Here is a 20499-nt window from a genome sequence, read left to right as displayed (position 1 = left end):
GTGGCCCCCAAGAAAATATAAACAAAACAAAAAGCCAGGGTTTTAGAGTAATTTGGGGATTATTTTGTTCAGACAAAGGTAACAAACACATAAATCTTTCATATTTAATTACAAAAAACTGTGACCTTGTTGCTCACTTTACAAAATAAATTTATATGAAAGCATACTTTACTAATGAGAAAACTACCAACTGCGTGTTACTATACTCCAAGTGGCAATGCGATTTCAAGCATTCTTGAAACACTGAATTATAATCAAAACTATTGCAAAGTGATCTGTTACAGGTAGAAAACTTGAACAGTATAAAGACAGACCCCTCTTTCACCTAGAGACTATCACATTTCACATAATCATGATGTTGGAGATCTTGATATGTAGCTATAAATAATTTTTTGTAGTTAATATTTTAAATAAACATTTAAAAGTTATGTTGCCTCAAGGTAACTACGTTAGATAAATACATAACAATACTATTTTTTTAAAAAAGTTGTTGTTGGATTTGCCTCTAGAAATCTCCAATATGTGAGTTACACAAGAAAACTGCTCTAGCAATTATTTCCCATCTTAATGCAATTAAAAATGAAATCGCATATCTGAACACCTACCATACTCTAATACTTAGCTTAAAACTAACTTTGGTGGTTTAAAAAAAATAAATCCATCTTCAATGTAGAAAGATGTGTCACTAATAATAACATGCAAAGGAAGTATCCTAGGGGCGTTCCAAAATCACTTCAAGTAATAAAGAGCATTGCACTGGAACAGTGGCAAAGCCTCTCCAGTGAATGACTCATGAAGATGCGAAATGTGACTAATTTATTAAAAGTCACATATCAGTCATAATTTATTAAATGGTATCATGTGCTCCCATACCTCAGATCATCTATAAATAAACAAAATGAAAATATGCTTTCATAACAGCAAACCTAAATTTCTCATTGGGCAATAAAATAGCATAATTGAAGCAATTAAATTTAAGATACTTTCTTTATTAAATACACTATGATTTTTATACACCATTGAAAACAATGTCTATTTCATTTGTCTAAATGCAGCAGTAGTGCCCATATTTTTCCCCAAAATGTTATACTTAAACCTCAATTTATTATTGGAAAATAAATAGGCTAGGTTTTTGATATTTCTCCAGGTTTATCTACTATAAAGGAATTTCAGAGCATGAAGATAAAATGAAGCTGAAGTAAAGACCATTTTCAGATACTGATAATTAATCTTTAGAATTTGGTTACTTTGGCTTCTCATAATCCTGTACTTATATCACACAAGTATATTTCTGTTTTAGTAGCCCTAAAAGAGAAAACAATCACCTATACAGTAAATAGCAAATACTTTGGCAAGTGTGAACGAAAGTACAGGTAGATATTCACAAATACATTTTAACATCTCTTTCTTGTGACAAGGGCTACTAATCAGCGTGAAGGAGTTACGGTTATCTGATTGTAGAGTACTGGTGGGCATCAACAATACAGCCAATACATTTACCCCACACAGACATGAGAGCCATGGAGAAAGTCAAGCAAAGTGGTGAGAATAAAACAGAGGGGAAAAAAATCTGATAACATTATCTCTTTTTGTCTGGGGGGAAAAGTATTCCCTGAAGTGTGGAAAGTATTTTTAATTGTGATTTTTCTATTCCGTTATCTGGGGAGGGGTTGACGCAGATTCTGGCCATTCATACACATCTGGGAGCAGGGAATCATAATCACTTCGCCAAATTCTTTCTCTGACAAATTTGGCCTTGTCCTCAGGTTCTGGGTATCGGAAAGCCATTTTATTTGCATACAGGTATTCTGTAACCTGAAAAATAAAGCAAGATTATGCTGTAGGTTCTGAGTGTTAACCTATTTGAGAGGGAAAAGTCCTACTAAAGTAGAGAAATATAAATCTGAAAGAACGGCATTTTTCTTCCAAGTGAAGAAATCTGAACACCTGAAAGCTATGGAAGTTTGAAAGAGAAAATCACTTGCTATTTCTCAATAAGCTGATCACTAGTCTTTCTTTAACCCTGCAAACCAACAACTGAAAACCTTACCATGTGCTAGTTAAGCAGAGCTCCTTGGGTAATTTGCAGAGCCCACGTCATTCCCCAGTAGCTCTGCTTAGAGAGTACATACAAGCTGACGGGACTGGGGACAAAAACCTAAGCCAAGGTAAGCCAGAGGTGTTGGTTCTCGATTTTGGATTCTGAGGTAGGTTATTATGAATCAGGTGGTAGCCACTGAAAGTATGTGAGAGGCCAGAGACAGTCAGGGCGAGAACTGGAGAGCAAGGCACTTCACCACGCTCACCGAGTGCCAAGCATGTCCTGTGTTCTCATGCTATTTGATTTAAATTTCAAAAGAACTCTGTGAGGTAAGAAGTTCTTCTCATTTGATGTGTGAGGACACTGAGGTGTGAGGAATTAAAGGAACACTCGGAGATAGGCGAGCAGGACCCGACGCCACTTGAATCAGAAACTCGTGCCCCTACACAGTTAGGCCAGTTTATGGCATCCCACCCCAGCTGCCTTGACTGGAGTTCTGATCTTCGTAGTTTGGACCGAGAAAAAGATTGTGAGTGAGGATAAACCTTCAGTTGTGATGTAAAAGCAGATGGAATGAAAAGTTTTCACACGGGTCAGTGTAGTCCCTACCATACAGTCTAAACTTAGGGTTTATTTTATCTTTAAAAATCTTTAGAGTGTCCAAAAGGAGAGAGATAACAAAAGGGAATGCCCTGTCACAGAGGTAGGGTGGGATGGGGGTGGGGGGGATACTGGGATCAGAGGTGGTGGAGAATGGGCACTGGTGGAGGGATGGGTATTCGATCATTGTATAACTGAAACCCAAGCACAAAAATTTGTAAGTCTACAACTGTATCTCATGGTGTTTCACTAATAAAAATTTAAGGAAAACAAATAACAACAACAAAAAAATCTTTAGAGTGTCATCACAAATCACGACCATCCTGTTATTCATCAATTACCTCGAGCAGGCCCCAGGAACGTCTCCTTCATCCTAGCCCTGAGATTTTTAAGAAAGTGCTATATTCAAGGCTCTTTAGGAGAATGAGACCCATCATTGTTACTGGTATTTGGCATATTGGGTACGACACGGGGAGTTTGCCAGACTCTGCCATGTGGGCAGGCTACATTTGGTAGCCTGCCAGTTTGTCCAAAGTAGGAATGAGATAATAAGATGTCATAATAAGATGTTGCGTGGCCGCATTCGCGGTTCCGGAAGCTGGGTTTTATAGTCTCTGAGTCTTGGTCGTTGATGGGATTATAAGTAACCATTTAAAAATAAAGGTTTTACCTCCAATCTTTCCCTTGAAGGTAAGGCATGCGCAGGATACAATAGAGTGTCATATGGCCCCCAAATTCAAAGAATTATACTTTCCTTCTCCAAGTTCCATTACAAGTGGTGACTAGTATTAAAGTGTTAAATTAAAAAAAATTATTTGAAAAAAATTTTTAGCTCACGCCTGGCAGCGCTCAGGGTTTACTCCTGACTCTGAGCTCAGGGGTCACTCCTGGTGGCTTCAGGGAGCCATTTGTGGTGCTTTGGATGGAACCTGGGTTGATCACGTGCAAGGGCAAGCACCTATCCGCTGAACTATCACTCTATTCCCTAAACTCTTCAATTTTAATGGGCTGGAGTAAGAGTACAGCAGGAAGGGCGCTTGCCTTGCACGCGGCTGACCTGGGTTCAATCTTCAGTATTTCAGGTGGTGCCCTGAGCCCTGCCAGGAGTAATCCTTGAGCACAGAGTCAGGATTAAGCCTGGCACTGGGCACTGCCAGGTGTGGCCCCGAAATAAAACAGCCACAACAACAAAAAAATTTTAATTATAGAATAAAAAGATAAATTTAAAATGGCTGTTATTAAAAAGAATCCTTGGTCCTAGATGCTCAATCTCCCCTATTTTGTGATAGAAAATATTTTTCAACTTTCTAAATTATTATGGAAAACATTTGATTAATACATTAGTAAAGCTGAAGGACTGCATTCTCAGTGGAACTTAAGATCTGAGACACATCATCTGTTATTAGTATAGTATGATGACCAAATGCTATTCTCAGTTTTGAACTAAATTATATGAAAAACAGAATTTCCTACTTCCTCGAAGCCGAAGTAAACACACATTTTACACTCAATATAACTAAAGCCCCTGCACATCAATTATATACAGAAGATTCGTAAAGAATGGGAGGACAAGAATGGCAAGACGTTCTGAGACGTGGGGAACAATGCAACAGAATTCTCTGGGTTTTCTTTTGTCTTCAAGTTTCTCAGTTAGGGAGCTGAGGAACGCAGCAATCCTGAAATATGTCAGACATAGACCATGGAAGGGCAACAACAGCCTTTTCTCTAACCAAAGAATCTGAAGCAGATCAGTCTAGGAAGAGAGAAGTTGTTTAGACAGGATCTGCTTTGCTCTAGCCAAACAGCATAAGAGACATGAGCTTCCCCCACCCACTTTAGCAGTGGCACATGATGAGACTGTATTTCCACCAGGCAGTAGGGAGGCAGCCCAACACCCATACTAGGGTGGTGTCTCTCAAGTAAGGAGCCAGCATCTGCATCTCTGCTAGAGGTAAACAAGAATTGTATGCCAGCGCCTCCTAGTTGGCAGAGACCACCTGGGTGATGTGCAGGATGTAAATATGAGCTCATGTTTCAGTCTGAAAGAGCTTCAAGCCCCGGACAAAAGGTGGCTTCCATTCCCTTGCAATCTCTCACCACAGGCTGCACTGGGTATCCACAGAAGATACTGGGCTCAAGGTCTGAGAGAGGACTGAGTTCCCCTTGGTCATGGGGGCATGCATAAAGGAGATAATCAATGGCTAAGGGTTGGATTGGAGACAGGCACTATTGCTTTGGCCCCTAATCCTGACGTTGAAGAAAACCTTGAAAAACCAGAACAGAGAACTCCTTTAAAAAAAAAAAAAGCCAGGTGGGACTGGAGAAATAATAATGCAGAAGGTAAGGCACTTGCCTTACATGTGGTCAATTGGGGCTCAGTTTCTAACAATGCACATGGTGCTCCATGCCCTGCCAGGACTATTCCCTGAATGCAAAGTCAAGAGTTAAGTCCTCAGCACTGCTGGGTGCGGACCGCCTATCTCCCATAAAGGCCAGAGAGACTGCTCAAAGGGCTGGTACAGGCTTGTCTGAGGGAGGCCCAGGTTCAAACCTTAGCACCACATGGCCCCTGAACACTTCTGGAAGCCACCCCTGAGCACCAATCCTGATGTTGTCCCTAGCACCATCAGGTGTGTCCCCAAACACAGGTTTACAGTGCTGCACATGCAAAACTGTGATGAGAAACCCATTAAAAACCGTGCTTGGTGACTGCATGCAGATACACCCACAGGCCCTGGAAATGAACTGCCCTAAGGTCCTGTGAATCGGAGCCACTTGTCCTCAAAAAATTTTTTTTCTCTGTGTAGTTATAAATTATTACTTACTTTAATAGCAATGTTAATTGAAACTTCTTGAATATTGGAAAGTGGTGGGTAAAGTCTTCCTTGAGCTAGTTCCTTATCCGTCAACTGACTCGTGAGGGCCTAAAGAGAAAAATAGCTTTTGTTTTTGTTTGAATACACAGAAAATAAGGAGCTACCAAAAGGAAAATGTGTGGAGGGAGCAGACATTAATATAGGTAACATAATTCTCTTTCTTTCTAGCAGGAATACACTTACGGCATAATAGAAATTACAACAGTTTATCAATAAACAACAACAACAAAAAACGCAGATTTTTAACACTTACTAAGTCTCAATGTTTGGTTTATCTGCCACAATTACTATGAAAATTGTACATCATGTAAATATGAAACTATCGAAATGAGTCCTTCAAAACTCATGCTGCGAAGTCTGGCGCTCAGGTATGCCAGCGCTCCAAACCACTCCCTGTCCACTAAGAAAAAAAAGCAAGGAACAGCTGCTAAACCATCCTAGGGAGATGGGTCTCTGTGCCGAGAACTCTCGGGGGCAGGCGGGTTCCTCTTCTTGTGAGAAGGCCTTGCAGTCCCTACCCACATCCAACACCCTCGATACGTAACGGCCCAGCTCCACACTGAACCTCACCAAGCCACCAGTTCTCTGAGCTCTACGGCTCCTGGAGAAGCAGCTGCATATGTGGCTGTGCGACACCACCAAATTTCATAATACCGACAGCCCAGGAGGAGCACAGAAAATTTGAAGGGAAAGTTGTAAAGAAGGCCACAAAGCACAGTGAGCATAAATGGTAACAGAGAAGGCTTAACTAGCACCAACTAACTCAGTAAATCCTTGGACAATGACTTAGCAACACTGTTGTGAGATGTAATAATAACCACAAATCAACTTTTATTGATGTATTTTTATAATTCCATTTGCCATTTAGCTGTAATAAGCAATAAAAAATTTAAAAAATTAATTTGTTTGTGCCTGCTAAGAGGGCAGGCTTGAGGGGTGGATGGGAAACTGGGAACATCAGTGGAGGGAAGGTCACACTGGTGGCAGGATTGCTGCTGGAACACTGAATGCCTGATAAGTTTGAACAACTTTGTAAATCGTGGTGTTTAAATAAAAAAAATGCAAGAAATCTTATCTTAATCTGTCACACATATGACTTTAGAAATATATGATGCAAAAATGACCCGAGTTCGATTCCTCCGCCCCTCTCGGAGAGCCCGGCAAGCTACCGAGAGTATTTGATATGCCAGACACAGTAACAACAAAGTCTCCAATGGAGATGTTACTGGGCCCGCTCGAGCAAATCGACGATCAACGGGAGGGCCTTTACCTTACCTTACAATGTATAAATTATAAATAGGAAAAGATTTGTAGTGGGTAATCAAGATTGGTAATTCATGACAAAATTTTTATATAAAAATCTATAGGCAAATAAAATAATAGATGAGTCATTTCTTTCCACTCATAAGGCAGCACTTAGCCCATTCTCTTGCTAGCTCTGCTTTTAATTAAGATACACTTATCATTAAAATTCATCATTTATCAAATACCCAAACAATACTAAAACATTTACCTTTGCAGCTTCTAGGAAAACATGGTCACTAATATGCCGGGTATTACAGAGAATAACAGCTAAAGCGACACCTAGAAGACATTTAGAAGAGTGAAATACTAGGTTACTTTTCATAAAACAAAAGGTGGCAAATAAATTCTTAGATTTAAGAAAATAACAGTGATCCATCCCTACCTCTAAAATACCAGAAAGAAGCCAAGGTAAAACAGAAATTCAGAGTTAAAGTCAAAGTACATTTCTCACTGCTACAACGGTTATCATCAAATAACATCTTACCAATTTAGTTTTATTCCCTCCCCTTTTCCCCCTCGGTTTTGGGGCCACACCCCACAGTGCTCAGGACTTACTTCTGGCTCTGTTCTCAAGGATCACTCCTGAGAGCTTGGCGGGCTGCAGGAGGTGCCAGGGATTCAACCCATGTTGGCTGCGTGCAAGGCAAGTGCCCCATCTGCTGTACTATCACTCGAGCCCCCTCAATTGAGCTTTTTTATTTATCAAATCATAAATTCATATAATTTATCACCATTTGCTATAAGAATATTCATTACTAGCCCACCTCTAAATTTCCATTTTTTGCTACAGAGATGATAATTTTTAATTCTTTTGGGGGACCCACACCTGGCATTGCTAGGAGCCCACCAGGACCATGTCTGAGGCGGCGAGGGGTCATGTAGCAACAGACTGAACCCAGCGCCCTGTGTAAATCAGGCATTTCCCCTGGAGTCTGTCCCTGTCCCCAAGATGATCATTTTCTTTTTTTTCTTCCTTTCTGGCAGATGGCAGTGGAGCCACACTTGGCAGTGCCCAGGGGCTATTCCCGATGGTGTGTTCAGGGGTACCCCTGCTGGTGCTCAGGGATGGTGTTGGGGACCAAACCATGGTCAGTTATATTCTAAGCAAGAGCCTTAACCTCAAACTCTCTCTGGACCCGCAAAATGATTTTTATTTAACTTGCTTTTCAAACAACCTGCTCATAGTTCCTTCTCAGTAACTTGTGTATTTTGCGGATCACTGGCTCTTGTGATAAAGAGAAAGTTAGATGTTGTAAATGTGAAAGTCTTTTGCTTCTTTCACATTTCCAGTCTTATCCCTCCTTTCAACATAGTCAGAGCATACTTTTGGCTCAGTTTATAATCATGCTTATGACTATGATTATTATTTCATAAACACCAGTCACAGCTGAATTAGTCATATGTTAACATAACATCATGATAACTTTTCTTCTATATAAACTTTTCCTGCTGAAATTATTGTCCTTTTCCTTTTCCCTGCATTTTTCAGCACTGAAAATTACTTTACCTTGAATCTCCCATTCAGCTGTGTAATCTAGAATTTTGGCTTCCTCAGATATTGTCTAATACCCAACAATATATCTCAACCATGCTCCAGTCTGATCTGGCTGTTCTTCATTTGCAATACAGAGGTGTCATTCTGGAAAAATCTTTTATTATCATGGGAATATTCTCCTTTCTAATATGAGTCCATTTCTTAAATCCTAACTCTTTTTGTTAGTTTTTATTTTTTAAAACAGTGGTATGGGAGAGCAGCTGTCATTTTGGGCTACACCTGGCAGTGTTCAAGGTTACTCCTGGCTCTGCACTCAGGGACCATATTGGAGAATATTTTTCAAAAGCTTGTTTTGAAAGATTTCTGGGAACCCCACTTTTTTTTAAATATCTCCCAGTCTGTCTGGGTTTAGAATTCTAGGCTAGAAATAATTTTCCTTTCTTTAGGGTTGTCAGGCATTGTTTCAATCCTTTCTAGCTTCCAGCACTATTGGTAAGAAGTCTGATCCCAGTTTAATTCCTCATCTTTCTGGTGACTGTGTGTGCCTCTCCTCTAGAAGCATGCAGGAATGTGTGTTTCATACATGATGTTCCACATTCCCACACTGCTATGTCTGAGATGTTATTTTTACCCACCACACTCAGCACTCAGTGAGTAGGTGGACCTCTTCTATCTAGAAAAATAGTCTAAGGAACACATTTTAGAATTTTCTTTCCTTCCTTAAGTGTCTAGCAGCTTAAGGAAGTCTAGCAATTGCTCCTTCTTGAAGGATTTTTTTTTTTTGCTCTGGCTACATTAACAGTTTACATTTTTATTGTCCTTTTCTGTTGTCTCACAATCATATTCCTAGATGCAGATTCTTTTTTTATTTATCCTGTAAAGGTTTCACTGATCTTCGGCCCAGCCGTGATCCCAGGAAACTGAGGAAGCTCAGTGGCATCAGGGGCCCTTCTCTTTCACTCTGGATTGCCATTTTGTTCCCTGGTCAGGACCCCGCCCCCACCTTCAATGATGCTTTGCTCTGTGTCCATGACTCACTGTAAATATACGAAGGCATCCTAACTGTAGGCACTTAACCACATAATAACACACAAGAAACAACTCCAGACTGCAAAGGTCACAATGGTGAAGCAATGCAGAATGCCACCAGGCTTACTGAGCGAAGCCGCTAGCTCAGATGACCCAACCAGCAATAATGAGCTAAATACCTCCCTGATAGGGAATTTAGAGAGGAATCACTGAAGATATAGAAGGAGCTAAAGAAAAAAGAAAGAAAAAAACCTAAAAACAAAAACAATGGACAGACTGCCAATAAAACACAAGAGGATTTGAGAGCAGAAATGAGGAAACTACAAACAGAAATGACAGATCTGAAACACTTGGTAGGTGAAATAAAAAAAAAAAGCTCACTGTAAGGCCTCAGCAGCAGAGTAACAGCTGCTGAGGACAAAATCAGTGAGCTCCAAGATAAGGTGCAAAAAATCTACAGACAAGAGAAGAACACAGAGAAAGCCTCAAAATCAACTGAAGAGGACAAGAGAACTTTTGGACAAAGTCAAGAGGAACAATATAGGAATCATTGGGGTCCCAGAAGGTTGAAATGACAAGCCTGTTGTAGTAGCAACAGTTAAAGCCATCATCGCTGAGAAGTTCCCAGGACGCGTGCATGTATCCAGATCCAGGAGGCCCCAAGAATACTAGCTAAAACAAACCCAAATAAAAATACTCCAAGACATGTCCTAATCTGAATGATGAAAATCAGAAGTAGAGATAGTGAAAGCAGCAAGAACAAAAAAGGAAACCATATACAAAGGAGTACTCTTACTATAATTGACAGCAGATTTGTCATATGAAACCTTCTGGGTCCGAGGACTATGGGGGGATATAGTGAAAAAAAAAAAAACTCAATGAAATGAATTCCTTACCAGCCAGATTCTCACCCTCAATTTTTTTCCTGAATCTTCAGTTACAAATACGTCTCATTTTTTTCTTGCCCTTTCCTGTCGCTGTGCTTCATTCTAGATTATTTACTATATTTTGAATTTATTCTCTTTAATCTACTATAAGTCATTCACTGCATTGGTAACTTTCCGTATTTTTTAAATCTAGAATTTAACAAATATAGTTGTACTTGCTGAATTTTTCAATTTTCTTTTTTTTTTCTTTTGGCTTTTAACCTGATGATGCTCAGGGGTTACTCCTGCTTCTGCACTCAGGAATCACTCCTGGCTGTGGTCAGGGGGCCATATGGAATGCTGGAGATTGAATCTAGGTCAGCTGTGTGCAAGGCAAATGCCCTTCCCACAGTACTATAACTCCAGCCCCTCAAATTTGGCTTTTAGCTCTATAATTACTATACATATTATAAGAAAAAAAACCTAGGACTTGTATGAGATTTAGACTTCCTTGTTTCTGTAATCTGCTTTGTGCTGGTCTGTTCCTTATGTGCCTCCCTGTTGGACAAGGAGGGTGTTAACTAATTCCTGAGAATATTTGTTTGCTTCTGCCACCAGGAAACTTGTGGTTTTCCAGATAATCCAGCTGATACTGCAAATCCTATCAACATTCCAAGTTCCTGCCGTTTACAGTATCAGCCTGGAACAGCAGGTGGCTCACTGGGCACCCTGTTGTGGTAGAATAAGGCTCCAGTCCTCCTAATCAGCAATACTGGCCATGAACACTGAACGAAGAAATGTTTTCAAAGGTTCTAGGAAAGTGATTTTGAATCTACAGATCTAGACCCGGCCAACCCATCAAGAAAAGAGACAAAGTAAAAACATTTTCAGATGTGTAAAATATTCAGAAAGCTTTCAGCTATGCTTTATGATAAAATTTCAAAGATGTATTTCAGAAAAATGAGAATGAGACAAAGAGGAAGAGCACCCATATGCACAAAAGACGAGTAAGGGCAGCATGCATCACAAGAAACGGCTTGCTGTGGAGCAGGATCAAGACACAAACTGGCAGGACATAGAGTATTCGTTTTACTCGACACTTGGAAGACTCTGAGTCTCTAAAATTTTGTGATGTAGAATTGTATAGTCTACTATATTTATAACATTGCACTCTTGTCTAGTCTGAATAGCATTTGTACAATCATGTAGTTTAGAATCACTCCACATTAAAAAGATGGAGGACAACATAAGAAAGAACACACATGAATGTCAAAAGATAAACCCTACAACTTCTTCATGGTAGAAATTTTATCTTGAAAAAATTGAAAAATGGTGGGCTAGAGCAACAGGTAAGACGTTTGCCTTGTATGCAGCTGAAGGGGTTGGATCCTTGGCATCTCACATGGTCCCCTGAGCACCACTAGGAGTAATTCTTGAGTCCAGAGCCAGGAGTAACCCCTGAGCATCACTGGGTGTGACGCAAAAAAGCAAAAAAAAAAATTGAAAAATGGAATAATGAAAAAGAAAACGAACACTAAACATCAGATTTTTTTCATGGTGGTAAACTACTAAAATGTAACTTAAAGTTGATAGTTAAAGCTCAGTAAGGATGTTACATAAAAGTAACCCTTACTGCTAGGAAAATGAAAAATGGCAACAAATTGAGTGGTAGAGAGAGGGAAGGTATCTGACAGATGAATGCACCAATATTTATATTTTCCAGTGCAGAGTTCATAATACAGTGTAGAGTTGGATGACTGTAAAGGAAGATAATAAAGGAAGATAATCTGATTAGTCACAATCTTATCATCAGAAAAACTCAACGCAGACCACTGAAAGTGGTTACAGCTGGGAAATATGGCTAGGAAGAGCCAAGTGGAGGTAAGAGATCAAATGAGTCTGATGCTCTTTTGTTTTTGCATTTTTAAGAACCATAAAGCATCTCTATAAATAAAAGTATTTTTACTTGTTTCTAGAATAGAATCATTTCTATAATAAAAACAAGGCCAATTACCAATCTTAAAGAATAAATAAGTTTAAAGGTGAAAAAGAATAAGTTGTATATACTGAATTGCTTTAATTTTCCCCTGCAATCCTATCAAAGTCATACAATTATTATTCTAAAAAATTCCAAGAAATATTTTTTATCAATTAAGTATTATGCTATCACACAAACAGCGGCGGCATTTACCTGGAAAAATATATACATTGTTTCCTTGGCCTGGAGTGAAGAGTTGCCCATCATGGAGTTTCACTGGCCCAAATGGACTTCCACTGGCAAATAAACACTTTCCCTGTTACGAAAAGAAACAAATCTAGGGTCAGACGGATTATACAGTGGGCAGGGAACTTGTCTTGCTTGCACCTGACAGGGTTTGATCCCCGGCATCCCATATGGCCTCCTGAGCTTACCAGGAGTGATTCCTGAGCACAAAGCCAGAAGTAAGCCCTGGGCACCATTGGGTATGGCTTAAAAAAAAATTCAATTTTGTTGAGCACTCGAAAAAGTAAACTTAAACTAAAAAAACCGAATTCTTAATGCAACATACATGATTACTATACAGCACAATCCCTTTAATATTAAAGAACTTACTAGATTTGTTTTATTTAAGTACACATTCAAATGAAGCTGAAAAGTAGCTAATGGTAAATAAACGGACTCTTCTATTTCTTTTATTTTAAAATGTGAATTGCAAAAAAATACCACCTAAATCTCAAACAAAGATTAGGGCTGGAGAGTCAGTGCAGTGGGTAGGGCATCTGCCTTGCCCTATATAGTCTCCTGTGCACCACAAGGAGTAATTCCTGAGTGCAGAGCCAAGGGTAACCCCGGAGCAGAGCTGGGTATGCCACCAAACAAAACAAAAACAAAACCTCAAATAAAGATTGATATAAACACCTTTAAATAAAAGGGGGAAATAAAAGTTAAATTGCTGTCATACACAGAACTTCTGCTAAACTGTCTCTATATCAGATGCTTTATTTTTGTTGTTGTTTGTTTTTCTTGGCATTAGTGTATGTATGTATGTATGTATGTATGTATTTTGCTTTTTGGGTCACACCTAGCTATGCACTGGGGTTACTCCTGGCTCTGCACTCAGGAATCACCCTTGGTGGTGCTCAGGGGACCATATGGGATGCTGGGAATCGAACCTGGGTTGGCCGCCAGCAAGGCAAACACCCTACCCTTTGTGCTATTGCTCCAGCCCCAGTATTAGTGTATATAACCTCAGGGATTTGACCTCTGAACAATTGAGATGTCTACAATGTACAGCCGACCTCGACCGACCCAGGTTCAATTTCTCCATCCCTCTCAGAGAGCCCAGCAAGCTACCGAGAGTATCCCGCCAGCATGGCAAAGCCTGGCAAGCTACTCGTGACATATTCAATATGCCAAAACAGTTACCAAAGGTCTCACAATTTGTTGTAAGACGTCATTGGTACTCACGCTAGCTCGAGCAAATCCATGAACAATGGGAGGACAGTGCTAGAGTGCTACAATGTACGGTATATTACTTACAGGAGGCACACTTTCAATTTCATAATGATACACGGTTTAAGTGTGGAAGGCAGAGGGCGGTACTTGTTGTACAAGATGATTGCCCTGGCATTGCAGTTTAATACAGCTAAATAATTTTCTTAAGATAACTATCATTATTTCTGTCAATTGTATGTCACAAAAAAATGTTTGACGATCAAGTCTTGTTCATGGCTAACACCATGCTATCTCAACTACAACATAAATAATCATATTGATTACTACGGTGGCACCGTTATTACTATCGTGGCACTGTGATTACTATTGTCCCACTTTATAAATGGCTTTATAAAGATAAATAACATAACACTTTATGGGAAAATGTTATGTTCTCATGATATTAGTGGATTTGGAAACTCAGAATCTCCTCTAGAATGGCAAAATTCAAAAGCAATTCATACAGATGACCTTCTCCAGGTCATCTTTCCTTCCTTCCTTCTTCTTCTTTTTTTTTTAAAGTAGGAGTACTGCTATTTATTCAGACACTGATTAGCTGATTGAACCTTCTTTTTTTTTTTTCTCTCTCCCATTTTGGGCCACACTGGCTGTGCTCAGGGGCAGTTCCTGGTAAACCATATGGGATGCCACGTGCAAGGCAAATGCCCTACCTGTTGGACTGTCGCTCTGGCCCTCCAGGTCATGTTTTTCTCCTCCACCCCCGCCCCATAATCAACATATAACTTAGTAACTGTTTTGAAAACCAAGCTAACCTATTCTTTGTTCCAAGAGGAAACAGTCACTAAAATATAAAAGCAATCAATTAAAAAAACAAATACTAAAAATTTTTTCAGAAGAAAATACTTTTTATCACGAAACAGTAGAGGGGGTTAGAGTAACACCAAGACACTTCTTTCCGAAAATCAATATTATAATAAACATTTACAAATATGTAAATATGCCATTGTTTTATGTGACACTAAAAACTTAATGTGAAATCTACCCATGACATACTTTTTAATCATTTTAAACAGGGCGTAGGGCGACTGCCTTACACGCGGCCAACCCAGATTTGAATCCCTAGCACCACACATGACCCCCAAACCTCTGAGTGCAGTGCCAGGAGTAAGCCCTGAGCACTGTCAGATGAGGCCTCAAACCCATAAACAAACAAAAATAAATAAAACACACAAAAAAAGACAAAAGACAGTAGCTTTCAAAATCACACAGACTGAAAGTTGATAGTCTTTTTAGAGGTGCAACTCTAAATTTATCAAAGAGTACAAAAAAACCTTATGGAACTATATCAAATGAGTCTTCTTGGTTTTTTTTTTTTAATCCAAAACTATGTATTCAATTAAAAAATATATATCTGAATAAAAATTACTAAATAAAATTACTAAAAATTTTACTAAATAAATAAAATTACTAAATATTTGAGCAGCCTTTTTATTAGAGGTATATATACTACTACTCAAACATTTTTTCTGAAATACCAAAGTCCACAATACACTGAATATACATCAGTAATTATTGTAACTGTTAAAAACCAACAGTCGAATTTGGGGGCCAGGGAAACAGTAAGGCAGTTAGAGCACTTGCCTTGCACATGGCTGACCCAGGTTCGATCCCTGGTAACCTATATGTCTCCCAACCCTGCCAGGAGTGATTCCTGTGTGTAGAGCCAGGGTTAACCCCTGAACACTGACAAAGATGGCCCCCAAACCAAAAAACACACAAACAAACCAATAGTCAAATTTAAAAAAATGTATTTACTTATTTTTGGTTTGAGGGCCAAACCCAACAGTTCTCAGGACTTATTCCTGGCTCTGTGCTTAGGGGGCTACTTCTGGCAGGGTTTGGCGGACAATATATGTCGCTGGGGATTGAACCCAGGTCAGCTATGGAAGGCAAGTGCCCTACCTGTACTATCATTCTGATCGTCAACAGTCACTTTTTTGGGTTTTGTTTTGTTTGGGGCCACACCTGGCAGTACTCAGGGGTTACTCCTGGCTCTACTCTTAGGCATCACTCCTGGTGGTGCTCAGGAGACCCTATGGGATGCTGGGTGTCAGAACTGACTAGGCGGCATTCAAGGCAAGTGCCTTACCTGCTGCGCTATCTCTCCGGCTCCAAAAATCATAGTTTTTGCTCAGAGTAGAGAGATGCAGGAGCTAAAGGAATCCTTAGAGAATGTATACATATATATATAATTTTAATAATGTATATATACATATATATTTTAATAATGAGGAGAAAAGAACGCTAAACATTCTTGCTGAATGTTCAACACTCATCGAGAGAGCATGAGGCCTGGTGTCAGAATGATCTGAGAGTGACCTCTACTCTCTCTGGCTGTGGTCTTCCAACTGTTTCAAGCTGATTCCTTCCTCAATTTTTATAAAACTCAGTAGAATATGTAAAAATATATTTAAGGAAGCAGAACTGCTGCCAAGAGAGTGAGAATTTGGAGAGATGAGATATTTAAGCTCCAAAAGAGAAAAATGAAGATATAAGGATCCAAGATTCAAAGCTTCCTCCATCAAAAATGATTGGTAATTTCAAAGGCAAATCGGTGGCTGAGAGCCTGAGGAGCAAACCTGTCAGGAGTCTCATGATGACAGTAGAGAAAAGAAGTACTGAAGCTGCTCAGGCACATTCAGGTGAGGAGAGCTGATCAAGGGCTTCTATTCATAACCAAACAGGTACAATTGAGAAAGGGAAAAAGTGTGGAAAGAGGGCGATCTCACCAGAACTATATCCTCTCTAGACTCTGGTGTGATGCTCTAGACCAAGCCTCCAGACATAAAAAACCATATGGAGGCACTAGAGAAGTAGTTCAGTGGGGAGGGTACTTGCCTTGTACACAGCTGACCTGGCTTTGATCCCTGGAATCCCAGATGGCCCAGGAGTATCACTGGGTATGACCCAAAACCAAAACCAAACAAAACATACGGAGGAAGTAAACTTCATCCCGAGCTTCAAATTACTGATACAACTTCTAATCCGTACTACTGACCACTCAAGTACTTAAAAAACAAAACCTCCCCCAAGTGATAGTACAGTAGGTAGAGCACTTACCTTGCACACACAGCTGACCAGGGCTCAAGCCCCAGCATCCCATGTGGTCCCCCAAGCACTGCCAGGAGTAATTTCTGGGCACTGGGCTAGGAATAAGTCCTGAACACTTCTGGGTGTGGCCCCAAACCAAAAACAGACAAAGGAAAAAAAAACCTATTCCAAACCACCCAGTAATATTTTCCGGGGTTTGAAACAGCTAGGAGATGCTTCCCACTTTTGGAGTCACCCATGCCTCCTTACTCTGAATGTGCAACTTCCCCTTCCATTTTCAAAATGTGTATTCCATTTCGAGGGTCATCTGCAACCCATATTGGAGTGCAGAACTCATTTTCTTTCCTTTCAAAAAACTTGGGGAGGAGCCATACTCCAAAGTGCTCAGGGGTATTCCTGCCTCTGCACACAGGATCACCCCTGGTGGGGCTCTGGGGACCACATGGGATGCCAGAATCAAACCCAAGTCGGCCGCTGCAAGGGAAGCTTCCTACCTGCTATAGTTTGGCTCTGACCACTCCTGTTATTTCTTTACAGAGTTCTCTTCCTTTACTCCCTTCTCATATTTTCTAAAGAAAACTATTCTTCTTCATTCTCAAATAAAAGGTGGGGATTAAAATGTACAGAAAATGTTAAATAGTAAGGTAACTATTCCAGCAATTTGTATCACAAGTGATGATCCATGGATGCGTGCTGTAATCTCTAGGGCTACCATGAAAAGAATTATCAAGAAGGTTTAACGGGTTTATGGGAGAAAAATATCAGAATAACCCAAAAATACAATTATTATTATTACCTCTGTAAGAGTATATGCTTCTTCGGCTGTGCATTCAGCCTTCGCTGTGGGATTACTTAATGCAAATATTATAGGCCGTTCATTGATACTAGCCATGGCTTTGATTACTCCAGGAGTGAAGAGGGGGCCAGCTCCTGCCACTCCTATAATAAATGAGAAAAAAAAGACCTCATTACGATTAAATAAAGCCGTTCTTATTAACAGCACTTCTACAAGAGGTTTACCAAAACAAAAACACAGGAAAACAAACTCTAATGACAAAAAGAGGTTTTATTCTGCTGATACAAAGCTATGGGAACACAGGTTTAAAACCATTGGAAAAAAATTCTACTCTGGGGCACCCTCTGGAGCAGAGTGGGCCAAGCCCCTGCCCTGCCAAAGCCCAGCAGCTGCGCTCACACCCTTCAGCTGCCGCCGTGCCAACAGCCCAACTCCACTGACGCGAGACTATCTCTGCAGAGTAGCCGAGGCACACTGGTCTTCAGGCTAAGAACTTGGGGTCCTCTTGGAGGGTGGCCTCCTCCCACCCCCCAGCCCCCAAAATTCCAGAAGCTCTGGCAGCCACACCTACATCCCATAACTGCCGCCAGGCAAACTCATGGCCCAGTTAAAAATCCTGTTATCTCTGGATATTGCATTTAAAACCCCCCCAAAATCATTGTACTAAAAAAATTAATAATACATTTTAGTACAATGTAGAACTTTCATAGTTGAGAGAAAAACAAAAATAATTCAGAAAGCCTGTGAAAAGGAACATGATTACTTAGCCATGCTGGGAATTCATGATGACCAAGTGATACCTCAGTTGAGTAGCTTATCAGCACATTCTCTAAGGTTACTTATATCTAATAGTCAAAATAACTTAATTTTATATCTATTTTATAGACTGATGTGAAGAATAATATGGATTCAAAGACCAGAGCTTTAGTGCTTGCTCTATCACTTTTGGCTCTACTCAAAATTCTTGGGCAAGTTGCTAAACATTTTTCTCTTCATATGTTAAAAAAAAAAGGAATTTAATCATGAGCAGCACTGTCTAGTATGTATATGTACACAGTATAGAATATGTATATGTATACATATTCTTAGGAGCCCAGGAGTTCTGTTTTTTTGGGGAGAGGGGGGCACACCTGGCGATGCTCAGGGATTACTCCTACTCCTGGTTCTGCATTCAGGAATTACAATGCTCAAGAGACCATATGGGATGCCACGGATTGAGCTCAGGTCAATTGTGTGCAAGGCAAACACCTTACCCTCTGCACTATCTGGTTCCAGGAGTCCATGAATTCTAAAGTATTAAAATGTTTCCAATTTTTTTTTTGTTGTTGTTCTTCAGAATCTATGAACACTCAGTAAATGAGATGATCTTTGTTTGGGGGCCACACCTGGTGGTGCTTGGAGAATACTTATGGTTCTGCATTCAGGGATTACTCTTGACAGGTTAGGAGGACCATATAGGGTGCCAGGGATCAAACCCAGGTCAGCAATGTGCAAGGCAGGTACCCTACCTACTGTACTATTTCTCTAGGCTCAGCAATTGTTTTTTACCGTTCAACATTGAATAGAGATCCTATACAAAACTGATAAATTTATGAGAAATGGTTCAAATTTTACAACTGTGTTTGACATGACATAGTTCCTCTTTTAAAGACTTCTACATTTTTTCCTGTGAGCTTATTAATCCATGTGGTAGGCATTAGCTATCTTAGGTAATGACTGAAAATACACCAAAAGCTTTCTGATTTGTTAATAAAAATCTTTTACTGCAGAGAATTTTCTAGTACCATCTGTCATATTACATTGGTCTTATTCAGATCATAAATGCAATAGTCGTGCCAAGTTTAAAGCAAAGTACATAGTTTCTAACACTTAATGCATACAAGCAACATCTGCTGCTGAACTTCATACACTGTATGCAAAAGGCTTTCACACAGAAAACGCAGATGTGAAAAACTGGGAAAACCAGTTATTTCATTTCAAGATAGAATGAATGGCCATATACAATTAATAGAATTATTTGTCATAACTTTACTTACCAATTATAGCTGAAGGCTTAAGTGTATTTACTGCCTCTTCAAAGGTTTCAGGTATGTTCGGCGGTGGCGAGTGAGCGAATGCTTCCTGATGACTCTCTATGTTAGCTTTCCGTCCCTGAAATTTTGGATTAAATACAGTATTTCTCAGTAAATACTTATTGAGCAATAATGAAAAAGCCACCATTAATAGTTATATATTGGTTCTATAATAAGAATATCTTAATTTAGTTTTTACTATAACAAATACTTTCCAATCTTATCTTTATAGTGTCTATATTTTTCAAATCCCAATATGAAACATAAATCAAATCCCATTATAACCCATTATAAGCTTTCTAATCCCTCCCACTCTAGTAAAATCCTAAATCCAATATCAGTAAAAAAAAAAAACCCTATGTATTCTTATCAGAAACTGATGCATTTTTTGCATTCAGAAATTTTTATTATTTCTTTTGTCTTGCATGCGGCCGGCTTGGCCAATCCAGGTTTGATTCCTCCATCCCTCTCAGAGAGCCCAGCAAGCTACTGAGAGTATCTCACCCGCCTGGCAAAGCCTGGCAAGCTCCCCGTGGCGTATTTGATATGCCAAACACAGTAACAACAAGTCTCACAATGAAGACGTTACTGGGCCCACTCGAGCAAATCGATGAACAATGGGAGGGCAAAGCTACAGTGCTTTTTAAAATTATTATTTCTATTTTTGTCATTAAAAGTTATATCAAGTATAAAAAATATTTTTTTATTCCACAACTAAACAAAACTTATAGTCATACAAAGTACAAAAAATTAAGACTACAAATATTTTCTTTGATTTTGCTACCAAATAGATTTAGGTCAATCAGATTTGTTAGTGAATGAATTTCAGAAAAAAGCAATGGGATCTCAGAGTTTTTGGGATTTCTAAATTT

General features: G+C 39.6%; 1 protein-coding gene across 2 annotated transcripts in view; it reads right to left on the bottom strand.

Annotated features, from left to right (window-relative positions):
* Positions 1–805: 805 nt before the first annotated feature.
* ME2 (malic enzyme 2) overlaps positions 806–20499 on the bottom strand; it is a 55163-nt gene continuing 35469 nt past the window's right edge. Inside the window, exons 12-17 of one of the 2 annotated variants that reach the window (XM_056138000.1) lie at positions 19592–19706; positions 17556–17698; positions 12404–12506; positions 7031–7101; positions 5467–5565; positions 806–1815 (exon numbers count right to left, since the gene is read on the bottom strand). In XM_056138000.1, the coding sequence (XP_055993975.1) occupies positions 1648–1815; positions 5467–5565; positions 7031–7101; positions 12404–12506; positions 17556–17698; positions 19592–19706 (699 nt within the window). In that variant the 3' untranslated portion in view covers positions 806–1647. The remainder of the gene's footprint in view (positions 1816–5466; positions 5566–7030; positions 7102–12403; positions 12507–17555; positions 17699–19591; positions 19707–20499) is intronic. The other variant, XM_056138001.1, reaches the window with a different exon arrangement.

Source organism: Sorex fumeus, unplaced genomic scaffold (assembly GCF_029834395.1).
Source record: "Sorex fumeus unplaced genomic scaffold, SorFum_2.1 ptg000128l, whole genome shotgun sequence".
Lineage (NCBI taxonomy): Eukaryota > Metazoa > Chordata > Mammalia > Eulipotyphla > Soricidae > Sorex > Sorex fumeus.
Note: the sequence above shows the minus strand (reverse complement) of the source record. Positions and strands in the feature narration are given on the sequence as shown.